We start from the raw sequence: 19,683 nt of genomic DNA, 5'->3' as shown, positions 1-19,683 counted from the left end.
CCAATGTGTGGAAAACTGTTTTTAATAAAGTTTGAGAGATGTCGAAAGTGCATTTTATGGGATTGAGCGCACCTTGTTTTAAAATATTCAAAATTTTAATACGGTTGCTATAAAAGTCAACGAAATTTAAATAGATCAATTACAGTCAAATATACTCTCCTCGACGGAACAAAAATTCCATATATGGATTGGAAAATTGATCCAAGCCAGATCATGAAACCATCGACCATGACAAATTTACTGCTGGAGACTCAGGCTTCGTCTGACACAATCGACGGGATATCTTTCTGATACCATGATGAACCACGCAACGCGTGGAAGTATTTCCTGGGTATGACTAACATTATCGACGACTCAGATTTTTCCATTTGGGAGTTGCCTTTTGATATAAATTTTGTCACTCCTGTTCATCTAGGGAGAAATCTATTTCGAATTGAACTGATTCCGCCTTCCAAAATTTCCTTAAGGTAAAGTGTAATGACGGAATTTTGGAGGAGTGTCCTATCCTATTCAATTGTTGGAAGTTCCTTCCAGTGTAGAAAGATGCCTCCGAGAACCCTGCCCCTTAGACATGCCCCTCTATTGCACACTCATACGAAGCGGTATAGAGCGGGCTGTTCTATACTTCCAGGAGATGCATATGTCAGTTTAGTCTGCAATGATCTGTGAAGACTCCCACTAGGTCCCAATTGCATTACAGACTCCTTTCTTAGTATCCATAATGTCTTGGATGTCTCCAGGTCAGGCAAGATACCCTTGGCTTCTCTAGTTATCTTTGCTCTTTTAAAGGCCCATGTATTCAGCGCGTGGGAAACGTCATGGAAATAATCTTGGTTCAAGTTCCTTGAATCGTTATTTTCAGTCTTGCGAACGTTAGCGCATAGTTCATCGTCAGCTTCAGCACAATTTACCTAACATGTGTAAGAATGACTACCTTACTGCACGATTATCACTGCTTGCAATTGGCCAAATGATGAGACACATGAAGTGAAATTTGGTCAACAATCAAATGTGATTTCCTTTCGTATTTATAGTGTTTGATACCAAGTGGCTTACCATATGCTCGTATGCAATAGTTCTTTACCTGCCAAGTACAGTGAGTGATACTTTACCGTAGGCCGATTGCAATCGACCGAACGATATGAATCGTTGCAAGATTGTTGGTTTATTGAATGTCTTTTTCTCCATTAATGGTTTAATGTAAACCATTTTAAGCGTAACTTCAAAAGTCCAATTCCGAAATGTGGCGCTAAGTGGATCATATCCGCATCCTGTCATTTATATGCAGTTTCATATTTCACCCCAGAAAAAATCCGCCTTAGGGAGGTAAGAAATGCATATCGACATTCTTGAGATAGTGTAACTTAATGGGTTTGGTGTGTTCATGCTCGAGCGAGTGCCCTCACACGCAGTTGCATTGGCTGATTAATTTCAGCAAAATTCAAAATTCGGGGCTATTAAGATAATGCCTGGATATTAATGGCGCCAAAGCCGGATAATTTGTCGTTTTTTGTATTTTTTAATAAGTGTCTTATTATTTTAATGTCGATGTGCGTGCGATGCCAAGAATGCACCATTATGCAGTTTTATCACCTTATTTCGCAAATAACGAAGTGGTTAGGTTCAATATGTCTTTAGGCTGTCTGAACTTAAACATTAAGTATTTAATTTTTTTTTGCTGCTGGCAAACTCTACGACTGGCTCCTCATCACACTATTTGGCGTTTCATTTCATAATATTAAACTGGTATCGGCATAGTTTTTTGCTTTGACCACGTGAATCAAATTTAAGAAAGTAAATCATTTAACAAAATGTTAAAAACGGAATTATAAAATAATAACAAATAAATAAACGTGCGAATTAACACAACCATCTAGGAAGATGTATAGGTCATTATTGGCAGTATTTTTTCCTTGGCTATTCCACAGTATACAGGGTGTCCGGCGATACCACTGAAGTATTTTGGGAAGTGATTCTAGAGATTAAAATAATAATAAAAGTTCTCATAAACATACCTTATTAAAGAGACTAGAACCCCGTAAAGGGAGAACTCTGAAGGTGGTTTTTCGCAATATTTTTGAAATGGTTTGCGCTCAAATTATGCAATTCGGTATACTTTAATAAGCTGGAAGGGAAAACTTTTTTTGTTTGCGATATTCTTAATTTTAAAAATTAAATTAATAAACCGCGAATGTTTTTAAGTAAAAAAGTCCCCTTATTTCATCTCTTTGGAATAGACCGTTTTCCAGAAAAATGGGTTTTTATGAACCGATGCACGATTACGAAATCTATGACGAAAAGAATTAGAGGATGCATTGAGATGAATGGAGGCCATTTTCAACATTTGTTATAAGCAAGTTATAAATCCTTAATAAGATTAGTCTTGTTATTTCTAACGAATAAAAAAATATTTCTATTTCAAGGATGCCCACTATGTTTATTAATATGCATTTCAATGCCCATGTAATCGTGCATAGATTCATAAAAACTCACTTCTCTGCAAAACGATCTATCCTAACGAGGTGAAATAAGAGGACTTTTTGACTTAAACATATTTGCGATTAAGTAATTTGATTTCGAAAGTTAATAAATGTCACAAATAAAAAAGTTAAGGTGACATTTATGTAGGAGACCCCCAGTATGTGACGCCTCTGACTAAAATTTACAATTATTAACATGAAAAAATGTTCCAATTCCAACTTATTAAAGTATCCCAAATTTCATAATTTTAGCGTAAACCATTTCAAAAATATCGCGAAAAAACACTTTCAGAATTCTTTTAAGGGGTTCTAACCCTTTTAAGAAGAAATTTTGAGGTATTTTTATAAGAACCTTTTTTATTAATTTAATCTTTAGAATCACCTACCAAAATATTTCAACGTTATGTCCGGACACCCTGTATAAAATGCTCATTAGTTTGGTTTCTTTAGTAAGCACATGTAAGGTTTTACTTAATATCATTTATTATTTATTTATTTCTTCATTATATTAATTTATCACCAAACCCTTAAACTTTAACAATGGATAGTATGAATGTGGGCGGGAATGGGATATACTGTTATAACTATAGGGTAACCCATCGAATACAGCATAGAAAGTCTAACTGCCAGTTAGTTCTCGTACTTCAAACTGAAACTGTAGAATTTGGTTTCGTGTCTGGAATTCTTAACTTCTTTACCTCTTAAGTCCCAAAGTACAATAACGAAAGTGTCAAAGGCCCTTCAAATTTTGTATTTTGTACTTTTTGTATTCCCTCTACTTGATTTTATAACTAGGATTATAAAATTATTTGTTTTGCTTTTTTATCATATCTTTAATCGGTTTGAGACATTTAGGAAAACAAAAACAATATACAAGTTTTTCTAGTAACTTGGTTCGAGATACACGCGTTTTTCATGTAATTTTATGAATAGGAGCGTAAAATAATGTAAAAATAGGGCGCTTCCTATGCTATATTCACAAATAGTTCACAATAACTTATAGACATGGAAAATGCAAGAAATGGCGAAATTTTTTAACTGAACAAGATATGAATTGTACAATTATACCCCTACCGGTAGCAAAGTGGTCAACCATGAAAATTTAATTTCGAAATTTCTAGACTGTTGTTCAAAAGTTAATATTCTTTGACCCTTACTGCATTGTAGATAGAGAGTAACAATTGGAAAATTTTGGATATACAAGGTGTTCGGAAAGGTCATGTCATAAATTCTAAATGTTATAGGGAAGACTAAAATAATGCTAGTACTTCATATAAAAAAATTCCTAGCGATCTTCATCATCAAGTTATTTGCTTTCAAAGTAAGAAGTTAAAAAAAGTATTTTGACTGTTACTTTCAAACAATTTTCATGGTAATAATGAAATTTGGACAGTTTAAATAACTCAACCGTACTTATTTGCATATGTCTTCCTCATACAGGGAAAGTCAAAATCTCTCATTTAAACACATTCATTTTTTTAATGAGTTGACGAAATCAGTATTTTATATTTGATTTCAAATTGTTGGTGTTTGTTGATATGGTATGGTGGTTGGTGTTTGTTAATCATAAAATGCGATTTTCTCAAAAACGGCACAAAATATCGATTAAAGAAAGGTATACATTTTTTGTGGGAAAGTTGTGAAACTATAAAGCTATAAAAGAAAATACCAATTTCGTCAACTTACTAAAAGAACGAAATCGTTTAAATGAGAGATTTTGACTTTTTCTGTATGAGGAAGACATATGAAAATAAGTACGGCTATAAGTTATTTAAACCACCCAACTTCCATTATTACCATGAAAATTGTTTGAAAGTAACAGTCAAAATACTTTTTTTAACTTCTCACTTTGAGAGCGAATAACTTGGTAACGAAGGCCGCTACGAATCTTTTTTATATGAAATACTAGCACTATTTTAGCTTTCTCTATAGCCCCTAAAGTTTATGACATGGCCTTTCCGGACACCCTTTATATTTGAAAAGGTAATTAAAACTGCTTATGCTGAATGTACCAGAACCGACGTGCATTTATTGATAATTTAAAAATGATATTCCAACACGAGGAAAAATAATGTCGCTGTGTGCTGTCATATGGCTTTTATTTAGGCGCAAATGGGGCCGCTCAAATCCGGAATGTTGTTAATGAGGTGCTTAGAAACGAGACGTTTAGATTTAATGGCCGTAATGTACGGAGCGACTCTGATTAAGGCACCTCTTACGTTTGTATGGATGGATTAACATAACAGTATCGTAAGGTGGCCTTGTCATTAGCAATTATTCTTAAAATGCTATTATCTGGCGAAATTTTGCTAGGTTACATCTTAAGTTGAAGGGCTTACATGGTGACCCATTATTCCAAAGATAAACTTTGTTACAATGATATATTTTCAAAAAAAACGTGGCATATATCACCCGATAAAGGAAAATATCAGAGGCAATGTATAATAATAAGGGTGAAATACAGGTATAACGTACTGTATAAACTTGAAGAGCGTCTTCCTGAGGTCATTTTAAACAAAAAAATCTTATAAATACATTGTGTCGAATTCGCTATTGTTACCGGGTTATAAGTGTTCAAAATTAAGATAAAATCTTTAATACTTACTGTATTTTGTGAAATTACAAATAAGAAAACAAATTACATTACAAATACTCGAAATTACCACACTTAGCATTAACATAACCATAGTAAACGCCAAACAAAAAGTGTCGCACGTCATCTATGACGAAATAACATGGCCGCATTGGTTATGTTTATCTCGGAAACAATACACAATATGTGTATCAAACTTATTTAGTTATAATTATTATACGAAGGTAAAACGTATTAATTATTAAAAATACAATTAATTTGGTCATATAGGTACATAAGATAATAAAATATAAACATAATTTTAATAAACTATGAAGAAGAAATTTTGGTGTGACGTCATTCGGTAAAAATCGATCATTCTAATGAGGTAAACATAACTACTGGAAAAATTTGACACCGACAGGGTTGCCGCTAATCGCAAACCCATGTTTGTTTATGTTCTGATTATTTGTGAGGTTATCTCATAATACCGGCGATTTTGTCGATTTTTGCTCTTAAGTTTTTCTTTCTTTAGAAGCTTTTGTGTTGTAAACTGCATTAAAAAATTGTATTTTCAAAACAAATAAGTCATACAACTTTTAAGTAGGGATTTTTCAATTATTTTGAAAATGCTAAAGCAATTGAACAGTTCGGTGCAAACAAATGGTGGCTTCTTTATCCACAATTTCGGACAGGAACGAGATAATAACGGACCTTTATTACCGCTAAATACTGGGCGAGAGATAGTTATAGATAGAATTTAACGATTGTAATATAATTAATACAGGAGTACATGAAGTTTGGAAACAGCGTAGGTCAGCGCGACATAAAACTTTGATGACGTACGAGACCTTTTTCAACGTTTACTATATACAACAATATGAAGAATATATTTTTTAGAAAAAAAATCCGTACCAAAGTAAGCTCGGGAATGCGCCCCCTTAAATTTGCACAGAATGTCATACAACACCCTGTATATTGTATTTAAATCGCTATGCCTAGCATTTTACATCGCTTGAGCGTGTTACATGTATCGTCCTATAACACTGCAAGCTCGTATTATGTATTAATTTCGTAAGGTGCTCAGCACACAATGGCTATTCAATGTTCAAGTTACACAAAAAGAGCAAACGTATGTCTTGGGTAGCCTCGTGTAACATGCGCCAAAACGACAAAGCGTCCTTTTGAGAGCTTGAGAGGTAAACAATAATAGCACTCCAGGAGTCTTTATAACCAGTAATGACATACGAGCCTCCCTAAAGGGCCAGATTGCAGAAGATAATTAAGGTTTGCTTTACCTGCACCAAGCGCATATTTCAATGGCATGTGCCCAAGTTTTCACCTTAACGGCAGTTTTAATGTTGCGCAAACTCAGGAAAGAAGAAACAATTCGTTCGCTCAGATTCTTTTTTGACAATATTTGACAAGTTTATCAAATTTGACAGGCCAAAGTCATCATTGGCTTAGATATTCTTTATTAAAATGGATTTAATGTATTAAATATTTTTTATTATGATTCATGAAAATTTTCGTTCATCATTACAAATATGTAATAATTTATTTCAGATTCTGAAATACTGTGACCATCTGCACGGCAAGTGGTACTTCTCCGAAGTACGGGCCATTTTCTCCAGGAGATATTTGTTGCAAAACAATGCTATTGAAATATTCCTCGCCAGTCGAAGTAAGTAGCTATTCAAATTTACAATTTTCTTCACTACATTAATAGAAATTTTCAATCTCGTATTCAACAAGAAAATGCCGTTTTTTCTCGTCAGGAAGTGATAAAATTTTGGTTTAAGGAAAATGTGGAAACAGTGGCACATTCCAGCAGGAGGCCACTTACCCGAACAGCTCGTAGCAGTTCTTTGAATGTTAAAAGAGTTTATCATACAACATTATAGTTTCAACTGTCAAGATATGTTACACTGAACGAAAATTTACAGAAACAGTCGAATTTGGCTTTAATAAAAAATATAAAGTACTTCATCCAACTCAAAAAAAGAGTAAGGTAACGTTATTTTGCACTTACAATTAGTGCTGTAAAGTACCTTTACCGACACCAATGCAAAAATAGTTATGTATGCCACAAGTCCAATAGGCGACTTGTTACAGTACTCTAACAGATTTTAAAATTAAAAAACTTACCGCACGCATGTGCCTGGCCACGGCTTGACATTGACCATAAAGTTTGTTGCCACTGACATATGCCACTTTCTTTGCGTCTGGTAAAATACGTGCGGTAAGATGCTTCTTTAAGCTCTCGAACCCATGAAATAAGTTTACTTTACTGGACTCTCATAGGGACTATACTTTTAGGAATGTGGAAGCATAACGTGCCTCCGGAAAAACTATGTTGCAAAAACCTTATTTAAGGAATTTGCTGCGAAGTCGTTGCTTTTCCGGAGGTGCGATGTATAAATCAAAGTTTTTAGACGATTCTTATAGTTATATTGGTACGATTACAGCATCCATCATGTTCGCATTTCCTGACCAAAACACCGTCAAAAAAGTCATCAAGGCTCTCCCGCGAGTCGGAGTGGGGATAAAATATGGCATACCTCAAACCAGGAAGGCCAGCATGATGTCTCCAAGGCAGTTAATGCGCAACTCTAACATGACGCAAAAATGGCAACGCCGCGAAATCTCTAATTTCGAGTATTTGATGTTTCTCAATACTATTGCAGGTAAGTGCTTCATAGTATTTCGTTCACATGTAACCGTTCAAGTATGTCGCAATGCATTTTGTTCTATTGAGAAAAAATTAATTGTCAAAGATTCTTGTCTAACGACAAAAAAAAGGTCTAATTCAGCCTCAATTACGAATTTTAGTCACTTGTATGAACTGTCCGAAATAAGACGCCCCACTCTCTTATATTTAGGAGAAAAATGTTGAATTCGCCAGTTAGACCCCTTTAGTAAAACTTTAACTTTTTTAATAATTTTACACAAAAACTTACCTAATAGGGTCTTCCATGAAACCTAATCAAACATTTTTTTTTCAACAAACACTCTGTATTTTATCTTGGTTTTTATGTCACTTCCAAATTCAGGGAATACTTACACATACTAATGTGATCAAAAAATAAGGTGAATTTTTCATTTAAATGAAATTATATTTTTTTGTGGGTTGGTAGAACTCTCTGTGCCATTTATACAAAGTTACATGTCAATATATTCAATTGGTGCAGAACTACACATATTTTTGTAAACATGTAAATTTTGCAAAAATGCAATTTTTCGATGTTTAGTATGCCTGATTTTATTTAACAAAGAATTTACATTAAATTATGTTTGCGAAATAAAAGTTCTGCCGTGGAAACATTGAAAATGTTACAAAAGGCGTTTGATGATATGGGTATATCACAAAAAAATGTTTACAAGTGATATAAAGATTTCAAACAAAGCTAAGAAAGAGTTCAAGATGAACAACACCCCGGACGATCATTAATATCTACCAGTGGAAAACACGTCAAATAAATTAAAGATTTGAAACTCCAAAATCGTCAATTGACAATTAGAGATCTTGCTGATGGGATTGAATAAACCTTTTTTAAACCATTTTAAAAGGTGTTTTATTCCACAAACGCGTCAAATCTCAATTAGTTCATAAAACACTCAAATTTTGGAAAAAAAATCTCGATTTCAAATCTATCAAACAATTATTTTTAATTACCAGGACGTCATAAAATGCATCATTACGGAAGATGAGACTTGAAACTATGCATATGACCTGGAAACAATCAAACGAATATCGTGCAGAAGGTTGACCAAAACCGCATCAAAATCGCCTAAAAATCAAGTACGTGTTGACGGTTTTCTTCGATTATCGTGGTGTTATGCATTATGAATTTCTCGTCCAGGCCAAACTGTTAACAAGGAATATTATTTAAGCGTTATGCATCGTTTGCATAAAGCTATTCGCCTCAAGAGGCCAAAATTATGGGCAGGCAATTCTTGATTTTTACACCGCGATATTGCACCATCTCACACTGCATTGGCTCTTCGAGAACATTTTCCAAAAATTCGACCCATGTCGTTTCACAACCACCGTATGCGCCTGATTTAGTACTATTGGACTTCTGGCTGCTCAACAAACTCGAAAGATCGCTCCGGGGACACCGTTTCGACTCGGTTAAGGAGATAAAAGCCGAATCGAAGAAAGTATTGAAGAGCATTCCGGAAAAAACTTCTATGACTGTTTCGAGGATTGCAAAAGAACGATGACATAAGTGCATTGTATCGGACAAAGTACTTTGAAGGGGATGAAATTTAATTGAAGGAATAAATAAAGATTTTTCATTTTATAAATAAATTCACGTTATATTTGGTCATAATAGTATTGCATAAAATACTTTTTCAAATTTGGTAGAAAATGTCCTAAATAAGGATAGCAAAGACTCTTGGTTAACTGAAACTGTCTTTACATTTCTTTTAATGATTCCACCATCGGTTATTTTGCTTCTAAAAATAAGCTAAGCAGTTACATCTGAAATGTCGAGGGGGGCTAAATCCGACTCAGAATGCCGGATAAAGATGTCATGACGAATTAAGCGCCACCTTATTCACGTGCGCACCGGGTACGGATTAGTTTCCCTTTCGGGATTGAAGAACAAATGGAAAAAGGCGAGTCTTATGCTGGGGCTGGGGGAAGGGTGCTTTTAGGGAAACGCAACGGCGTTCATAAAGTTCTTGTTTTTTTTTCCGTTTGATTCATTTGTAAGAAATATGTATGCAATAAAGACCAAAATAAATAGGGAATTAATGGAGGAGCATTTTACATCTTTACCGACGACGAACTTCTAAAGAAACGAAAACGAAATGGTCGTTTACTCTGAGACAAATTGCAGGTCATAAAAACATGATGTCTAAAAAAAGCCTCGTCTCCATTAAGTTTAATATCAAAGATGTAGCAGTTTTCAAACAAAAAGGCCCCGACGCATTATTTAGGCGGTGAATAATCGAGTTCTAAAAGCATCGCCTGTAACGAACTTAACGTTTTAATTAATTGAGTAATTAGTTTGACTTATAATCGCGTTGACTTGTTGATGTAAAGTTTTACAAGAGCTACACAGCTGATATAGGGTGTCTCTACATGGTCTGTACAAAATTCTACCACAAAGTCCTGATATGTAGAGACGATTTAACCCAATTTGCTTTAATTCAAAAGTTGACAATTTCCAAAATACGAAGCTTCAAAGTTAAGTTTTTTTAAAAGTTTTTAAAAATTCTTTCTTCTGCGTTAACAGTAATTGAGCAAAATCTTGTATTTGGATTTTTTAGGGGCGACAAATCGTCTAAATGTTTGTTATATAATGCGGCATTGCAAAAAGCATCATCTTCAAGTCAGTCCCTTCAGTTCTAAAAGCATGAGATTATATGCAGCTTTAATTATATGCAGAACTTGCATTTCATCAATCGATTGAAAGAAAAAGGTCAGAATGCGCTCAGAAAACATAGTCATTATAATGAGTCGATATGGTATTATTAAAGGAATAAATACTCACGGAAGTAATATTTTAACATCATAGAGAATGACAATCACGATATTATAACATAGAAAATCAGCCACTGATCAGTGTACCATTAGATGGGATGCACCCTGTCCAGTGTGGCCATGATAAGGATCTCCAGCACGGGAATCTCGTTAACGGTAATAGATGCAAATTTTGTTAACTGGGAGAAAAGTTGCTCATTGAAAGAAGTTTCAAGAGTTTTCACAATGCGAACCGATCTACAAACTATTTTTGGTTTTTCAGTTATTAAAAAAAAGGGAAAAATTAATTATTTTCCGAGTTATGACAAAAGCCAAATGAAGACTAAAACCACTTTTGCATTGTAGTTTTGTATATGATTAAACATGACCATCTTGGTTTCGTTCTATTGCATGAGGAGATATAAAAAACCATTGATACAATTACCTAATAATTAGAAATTTCTGAAATCTGCCCGACAAGGTTTATCTAACGGCCGATGTAACACTTTCACAATCATATCGAATTTTTGTTCAGATGAAAAGTTTTGTTACGTTTTAGAATGCCAGAAAATGTTAAATAAACAATTGGAGACGAAATAATCCGTTAAGCTTCATGTTTGACTCGAGTGTGGTAATTTATCTGAAGCCTCACGTTACTTTTATAAAAGTAACAAAAAAGTGATTAAAACAAAAACATTGCGTGATTTACTAAGTATGATACATCACTGAATTCGTAGTAGAACGGTGCTTTAAATTCGACAAAAACTTACCAGGGCCGCATTTAGAAAAAAAGTGGGTGATCATTCTTGTGAAACGAAATGTCACTGAAAAGCTGTTTTATTTTTCATCTATCTCTTTCCATAGCTTGAGGAAAAAATAGAAAAGAAATTCGGAAGTTCAGAATCACTGAAAAACCGAACATAATTTTGCAGGTCTGTTTGCACCGTGAAACTACACCCTTAAACTACACCCTTAACTTTTCTCCCATTTAACCAAGTCTGTATCTGTTAGCATTTACGAGACACCCATTCTAGATATAATTGCCATACCGCATCGCATGCATGCGAAAACCACATCTATACAACAGGCTTACACGGATCAATACAACGTTCCTTTAAATTTTTTCATCAACTCCAAAACTATAGAAATAAATGTGGGTCCAAATAAAATCGCACACCCTATAACTCAGTGTAATGTTCCCTACAGTAGGTAGGTACACATAAATTATATTCGCAAACAAATATGTGTGACGTGGACTGTGAAGTCCCGCATGTTCGAAATAACTTATATTGGTACTGAATGAGGTTTTTAATAAAGAACCAGATTCCCTGACAGTGCGACAGGCGCTAATTTCGCATGGGACGTTTGTCGAGTGACTGCATGCGTTTAAATTTATGCCCCGTCGACACGCGCCCAAATTGTTTCCTCCTTACCGAGAAAACGACGCGCCAGGTTTTAATTTTGCTGTAATTGGACGGGACCGGGATATTTCCGAGGTCTTTTAATCTCCGTTTATTTTTTTGTGTCATGGTTCTTCTGGCGCATGTAACGCTCGGAACTTAATTAAAAACGATATACCAATTTCTGTATTTTGACGTCTTTATTTCCTACCAACATGATACCTTGCTGCTTTGATGTTCTGCTTTTAATAGACTACCCGTTAGAGCAAAACGAAATATTAAAATTCTCATCGTCCAGTGAAATAATAAGTATCAGGGCTGTCTTTCATGTTTTGCATACAGGGACGTAGGTGGCGCCGCTCCTCAAATGTCATTAATAAAACTTAACTTCAATCTTTACTTAACCTAAATCTGAGGTTTCAGAGCGATACTTATTATAGATATAGCGAATTGTCAAAGTTGACAAGTCATTCGAACAATGGAACTAAACAGAGAAAATTTTCGCGCAATATTTTTTTACAACTTTCGAAGACAATTATCTCAACAAGAACGCCTCGCTGAGTTGGTTTCTGTTATCAGCAAAATAGAGCGCCACATCAGTCGACAATATCCTATTGGTATGGTGAATTCAAACGTGGACAGATGAGTCTTAGTGACGATCCAAGAGCAGATGCACTAAAAATGACATTCACCCAGGAAAACGCCAATGCTCTGCGCAAGCTCACCACGGAAGAACGACATGTGACATATCTCGAGATTGAGGCATCGTTGGGGATTTCAAAGACCTCAATTCAAAAAATTTCGCATGAAGAATTGACTGTAAAAACAATTAGTGTCCCGTTGGGTATCGCATGCAAAGAACACAACGAAGTTAGGGCCAATTGGTGTCAAAAAACTCTAGGCCGCTTCTTTGCAGAAAACTCTAAAACGTGTGCAGCATCATCAGTAGTGATGAATCGTGGGCTTACTTACATAAATCTGAAAATAAACGCTAATTGTGTGTTTGGGTTGTCCACAGTGAAGGAAAACTAAGAAAAGTCATCCGTTCTCAAAATGTGTCCAAAAAGATGGTTGCGATATTTGTCTCAAAAACAGGCCATATAATGATAATTCTCCTGCAAGATCAAAGAACTATTACTGCCGATTGGTATGCAACTATTTATTTGCCGAAAGTCATCACTGAGCTTAGAAAAACCAACCCCAAATGACGAATTATCCTCCGTGAAGACAATGCAAGTTCGCACCCATCTCGCAGGACAATGGAATTTTTAATGCAACAAAACTTCAAATTGTTAGATCACCCTCCGTGCAGACCCGATTTAAGTCCAAACGATTTCTTTACCTTTCCGAAAATCAAGAATGGAAAGTTTGGGCAAAGGTTCCAATCACTGGAAGCATTCCACTTCTTCAAAAATGTAATTTTGACTGTACCAACAAACGAGTGAAACGACTGCTCCCAGAAATGATTGCAGTGCATGCAAAAGTGTATTGATCTTCGTGGAGAATACTGCGAAAAACAGTAAAGCCTTTAAAAGCCTTCTACTGTTTTATTCCAGCTCTATATGCAAAACTTAAGACAACTTTTGTATTAGCACACAGTAAATACGAACATATTTGAGTATTTGAGCTGCGATACACACTCCAAATTGTGCCTAGACTTACTTCTCAAACTTAAGTAGCATTGCAAGTCCGAGTCTCCCATTCGCACACTCATTATTCAGTTTTGCATTTCAACTTGCATTCACATATTTAGTTTTATATAGCTAATGACCTAATATCTACTCTATGAGGCTGCTCTCTCAGTTTACATCCGATTATTCATTGCAAATGAAAGGAAGCCTGAGGTGCCACATAAAGCCACTAGAGGCTTACAGTTAGACATGATTGCGCAAACTTGAAAAAATATTCAACGTGCTTGATTTCATTTAGATTAATAATTGTCTTTACGAATTTAATAAGTCTGTCGACTTGACGGTACTGCCGTAGAGACAAATTAAGCTTGTATGAGTAACGGTACGATTCTATAATATACCTGCTATAGTTATTTAATTGGGAATACAGTTAGTGGGACTGTACAAAGTATTCCATTTTTGATGTTTTTGTGTTCTCAGTTTTTATGAAGTATTGCTCGATTTGTTGTGATGAAACAACAAGAAAACGAACCGAATGAAGGTGTAATAATATACGAATTTCAAAATTCATTATCGCACCAGTCCAAGCTTGCGGAAGAGGAGCGACGTGTGTGGCAATGAGCCTTAAGAATATTGCATGTTATATTATTTTTTCTATTGAGTAACAGATGTTTGTTTATAAAAATGAACTAAAATTATAATTTTTTTAATAAAAGAAAATGTATTATACTTGACTGGTTCGTTATTCACCATCGGTCATCGTTTGTTTCGTATCACATAAAAATCGAAGTACAAAATGCAGATAATGTATCCCTCGTAATTTGTTACAAATTATCCTCATTTGATGAGACGTTACTTCCAGAAAAGAGGTGGAAATTTCCTGTATTTCACATTTATTTCAGGAAGGACATACAATGACCTCAACCAATATCCCGTCTTCCCATGGGTCCTGACCAACTATGACGCCAAGGAGCTCGACCTCAGTGAACCCAGCAACTACCGAGACTTATCCAAGCCCGTAGGTGCCCTAAATCCTAGCCGAAAAGCATATTTTGAAGAACGATATTCTACGTGGGAACATGAAACCATTCAACCCTTTCACTATGGGACGCATTATTCCACATCTGCCTTTGTTTATAACTGGCTTATACGATTGGTGAGGTTTTGCATTTTCTTGCTGGTGATAATCTAAAATGTGTTTATGTAGGAACCTTTTACCACCATGTTCCTGGCACTTCAAGGAGGTAAATTCGACTACCCGAACCGTCTCTTTTCATCCATCGCTTTGTCGTGGAAAAACTGCCAGAGAGACACTTCAGATGTCAAAGAACTAATCCCAGAATTTTACTTCCTGCCGGAAATGTTTATGAATTCCAATCGGTACCGGCTGGGTATAAACGAGGACGGTAGGCAGATAAGTGATGTAGAGTTGCCCCCTTGGGCGACATCTCCAGAAGAATTCGTGCGAATCAATCGTATGGCATTAGAATCCGAGTTTGTTTCTTGTCAGCTCCATCAATGGATCGATCTAATATTCGGGTACAAGCAGAGAGGACCTGAAGCAGTTAGGGCTACAAACTGCTTCTACTACTTGACGTATGAAGGTAGCGTTGATTTGGACGCGATTCAGGATAAGATCATGAAAGAGGCCGTTGAGAATCAAATTAGGAACTTTGGGCAGACGCCATCTCAATTACTGATGGAACCACATCCGCCAAGAAGTTCTGCGATGCACTTGGTGAGGTCTTTGGCATATTCTTTAATAATACCTTTCAATGGCATTTTTCAGTCTCCAATGATGTTCTCCGCAATTCCCGACGACGTTTGCATGACTATGAAGTTTTTGTCCAATAGTCCCATTGTTCATATATCAGCCAACACTTATCCCCAATTGCCCAATCCATCAGTGGTCACTATTTCAATGCATCAGCAGTTTGCAGTGAACAAGTGGAACTCCGCTTACGCAGCTGTTGCGCAGTCTCCTAGTTATGCAGATACTCCCAAAGATCAGACCGCGAATCTGCCGTTGGCTATGGATCCAGTTCTGTGTAAGTTGGAAAGTAAGCTATAATCTTCTTCTCTTCGATTTATTTCGTAAATGTCGTATACTGTATCCGATATAAGGAGGGCCAGTATAGGGAAACGGTAAAAGATACAGATTTAATTAAATGAGCAAAAAATTGTGCCAATTTATTGGCTGCCAAGATGGCACCTCCTAGAAACATTGGATACGATATTTAGTTCTTTAGTCATGTAGAAATAGGCACCTTTGAATAGTTTATATTATATCCTGACTTTAATATTTCATATAGAGAAAATTTTATTTATATTTCACCTTAAAAATTACGCCATCATTATTTTTATCCAACGTTTCATCTTCAACCACCATCAATTTATTTTCTTTTTAATACGGGCCTGATTTTTTATAAGGAATTTGAGAGGTTATTTTTATTCTAAATTGAACTATATTTGGAATACAGATTATTTATAATCACCTACTATTTGGAATCAGGGATGAGACTTTTTTTGATCCTTTGAATTTTTTGCAAGACACCCCTGTCCGTTAAAAAATTAATGTTTAACCAGTGAAAAAAAATTCCCCGCACGTTTTTTTGAGTAAAAAATCAAAATATTATTTCAAAATTTTCTAAATGTAAAAGCAAGGTTTTAAAATGGTTTAGAAGGGCGATCTAATAGCTGTTTTTTTAGAGCAAGATATGTTCAGGCAAACACTGCATTGTTAAAAAAATAGTAAAACCACTTTTTATTTGCTATAATTTCCATGTGATATTTTACTTTCTTTTTCATGAATTTGTACCATTTTTAGCCCTAACAAATAACAGCAACCAACAGAATCAACTTCAGCGACGCAACTTGGGCGACAACTTCAGCCAAAACCTGAAGATCCGCTCGAATTGTTTTGTCACCACCGTCGATTCAAAGTTCCTGTTGGCTTGTGGCTTCTGGGACAACAGCTTCCGAGTGTTCTCCACTGAGAGTGCCAAAATCGTGCAAATCATATTCGGTCACTATGGGGTAGTGACTTGTCTCTCAAGATCCGAGTGCAACATCACTTCAGATTGTTACATTGCTTCTGGATCTGCAGATTGTACGGTGCTATTGTGGCACTGGAATGCACGAACGCAAACTATTGTGGGCGAAGGAGAAGTACCTACGCCTAGGGCTACTTTGACTGGTCATGAGCAGCCTGTCTCTAGTGTGGTCATTTCAGCTGAGCTTGGATTAGTTGTTTCTGGGTCTCACAGTAAGTGGCATGTAATACATAATTTATTTGGTATAAGCATACGATAATAATTAATTTTCCATGACCCACGATAACACAAATGCTAACACACACGTTAGTTAGAAAATGGCATTAAGAACAAATGAATGATCGACACACTGTCGTCACACTATTGTATTAGTCAGTTAAGCAAAATATGTTCCTGCCAATAACTTAACTGCAGCTGATGTGCTTCAAAACAATTAAAAGATGTTAAAGCAATATATACAGGGCAACCCAGTTTATCCAGCCAAATTTAAAATTTAGATTCTACTAATCAAAATAAACAAATTTAATTTTATAAACTTTAATTAAATTCTTCATCAGTTCCTAGATATTGATGTTCAAAAAATGTCTAATTTGTCCACGCTGCAAATAAGATTTTTGCTTATTTCAAAGCAGATAATTTTTTTCGTCAGTATAATTTAGTGTGTGGATAATAATAATAAAATTTCTTGAATTGCTTTATCGAAATTTTCGCCACCGAAATAAAAACAGAATTATTATCAGTCTGACTGAGAAAAGTTTTTATTTCAAAAAATGTTTATTATTTTGCAGATTCATTCACAAATCAATAATTTTAGTCGTGATTTAATATTGCTTAGTGTTGATTATTTTTGAAAAAAAAATTTAGTTCCAAAATCTAAATGCCTTACGTGTACTCGAAGGAAGAATATGTTGACATGCATTTTTATTACGGCCATGCTCGAGGTACCGCGAGGGAAGTCCGAAGATCGTACATAGCTGCATTTCCTGAAAAACGCCATCCTCACCCTGAAGTTTTTGTACGATTTCATAGAGTTCTTAAAGAAAAAGATAATTTAATATTATAAGAGATCATCAGCTTCCTGTTGTGCCTCAACGAGATAACATTATCCTCATCCATTTCAACAATAATTCTCGTACAAGTATTAGGCGAGCTTCTAATGTGTTAAATGTTCCTCGGAAAACCATTAGATGAATTTTAAGAAGAGACTGTAGACATCCTTTTTGATATTTGCCGAGTGCAAGAACTTTTAGCTGGACATTTTGAAAGGCGTATTGAATTTTGCGACTAATTTATTAATGCTGTTCAACTTGATAAACAACAATTGCAAATGATTTTATAGACTGACGAAGCTACATTTACCCAAAGAGTTCTGTTGAATATATGCAACGAATATAAAATGTAGGGTCACATGAAAATCCTTTCGTCATGCAAGAAGATCGCTTTCAACATCTATTCAACGTTATTATTTGAACCCTTTAACAATCGACTTAATGGCGATTACTTTTTGTATTTTTTGCAAGAGGAGCTTCCTATTGTTTTGGAAGATTTGATGTTAAATGGAAGACAGCGTCACTGATTTCAATTAGGTGGGTGTCCTGCTCATCACAGTCGACTCGTTCGAAACTGGCTAAACAACAATTGTGCTGAGTGTTGAATCGGAAGAAATGGACGTGTAATTTGACCTGCTAAATCTCCAGGCCTTACCTCTATCGATTTATTTTTGTAGGGAATTTTAAAAGCTTTGATTTACAGAAATCCTCCTAGATCAAAAAAGAAGAACTAATTACTTCAATTCAAACCTGAACTAATAGCACCATGTCAGGTAGCAGCTGCAACGCGTTCGGTACTTCAAGAATGTCGAAGTTGCGTAGTACGCTATGAAGGCTTATTTGAAGCGTTTCCTCGGTAATTTAAGATCGCATAAAGAACAAAACAAAAACATTAAAAACGACGAAACTGATGAAAAAAATTATGTGTTTTGAAATAAGTAAAAAATCTTATTTGCGATTTCTTAAAAACAATTGCAGCGTGGATAAAGTAGAAATTTTTTGAACATCAATATCTCAGAATTGTTGAAGAATTTAACTAAAGTTTATAGAATTAAATTTATTTACTTGATTGGTAGAATCAAAATTTTAAATTTGGCTGAATAAAACTGAGTCACCTTATATAATAATATTCAACAAAATAACACGAAATGTCAAAAGCATTGCTTAGTCGGTCATTATGAAAACGATTAACGCACAAAGTTCCTTAACACACTCGCGTGGTTGCTGAATTTTTACCTATTCGTTTACGTTTAATAAACAACTTCAGATGGTCCTGTATTGGTGCACACGACTTTCGGCGATTTACTGAGGTCCTTGGATCCACCCAACGGATTCAAGTCTCCCGAGAATATCGCCATGTCCCGCGAGGGAGTTATTGTAGTCAATTACGAGAAGGGAAATGTGGCTTCCTTCACTATCAACGGCAAACGATTACGACACGAGTCCCATAACGATAATCTTCAGGCAAGTGTGCTCTGAATATTTTTGAGAAACTAGGTAAAAACTTCCGATTTATATTCTAGTGCCTGCTTTTAAGTCGTGATGGAGAATACTTGATGACAGGAGGCGACAAAGGAATCGTTGAAGTCTGGCGAACCTTCAACTTGGCGTTGCTCTACGCATTCCCAGCTTGTGATAGTAGCATTAGGTCACTGGCGTTGTCACATGATCAAAAGTACGTTTTCTGTTTTTTATTACTCGTATATTAGGACAATTGGACAATGTTAATATAGTACATAACCCATTGAGCGCGACCTAAGAGACATTTAAAGCCTGAGCGCCAACAAAGTATCGGCCACTTAAAGCCCAAACTCCGACCTAATTCACTGTTTCTGATCAATGAGTAGCCAAAAAAAAAATTTATTTACTATTCGTCATATATAATTTAACGGAAAAGAAAAATAGGAACAAAACCGAAATTTTTAATTTATAGTTATAGAAAAAAGTACTGTTTTTTATTTCACGGTGGATTATTATATAAATATAATAATATAAACAAAAAACAAAAATATTAATATTTAA

At 35.3% G+C, this 19,683-nt stretch overlaps 1 protein-coding gene across 16 annotated transcripts in view; it reads left to right on the top strand.

Annotated features, from left to right (window-relative positions):
• The window catches only part of rg (rugose), a 483,271-nt gene that overhangs the window by 457,381 nt on the left and 6,207 nt on the right, over positions 1-19,683 (top strand). For 8 of the 16 annotated variants that reach the window (XM_066406800.1, XM_066406798.1, XM_066406795.1 and 5 more), the window contains 7 exons: positions 6,619-6,736; positions 7,521-7,739; positions 14,462-14,715; positions 14,767-15,607; positions 16,387-16,824; positions 18,929-19,125; positions 19,185-19,336. In XM_066406800.1, the coding sequence (XP_066262897.1) occupies positions 6,619-6,736; positions 7,521-7,739; positions 14,462-14,715; positions 14,767-15,607; positions 16,387-16,824; positions 18,929-19,125; positions 19,185-19,336 (2,219 nt within the window). Of the gene's footprint in view, positions 1-6,618; positions 6,737-7,520; positions 7,740-14,461; positions 14,716-14,766; positions 15,620-16,386; positions 16,825-18,928; positions 19,126-19,184; positions 19,337-19,683 lie in introns of all 16 variants that reach the window. The other 8 variants (XM_066406803.1, XM_066406802.1, XM_066406793.1 and 5 more) reach the window with 2 other exon arrangements.

Source organism: Euwallacea similis, chromosome 3 (assembly GCF_039881205.1).
Source record: "Euwallacea similis isolate ESF13 chromosome 3, ESF131.1, whole genome shotgun sequence".
NCBI lineage: Eukaryota > Metazoa > Arthropoda > Insecta > Coleoptera > Curculionidae > Euwallacea > Euwallacea similis.
Note: the sequence above shows the minus strand (reverse complement) of the source record. Positions and strands in the feature narration are given on the sequence as shown.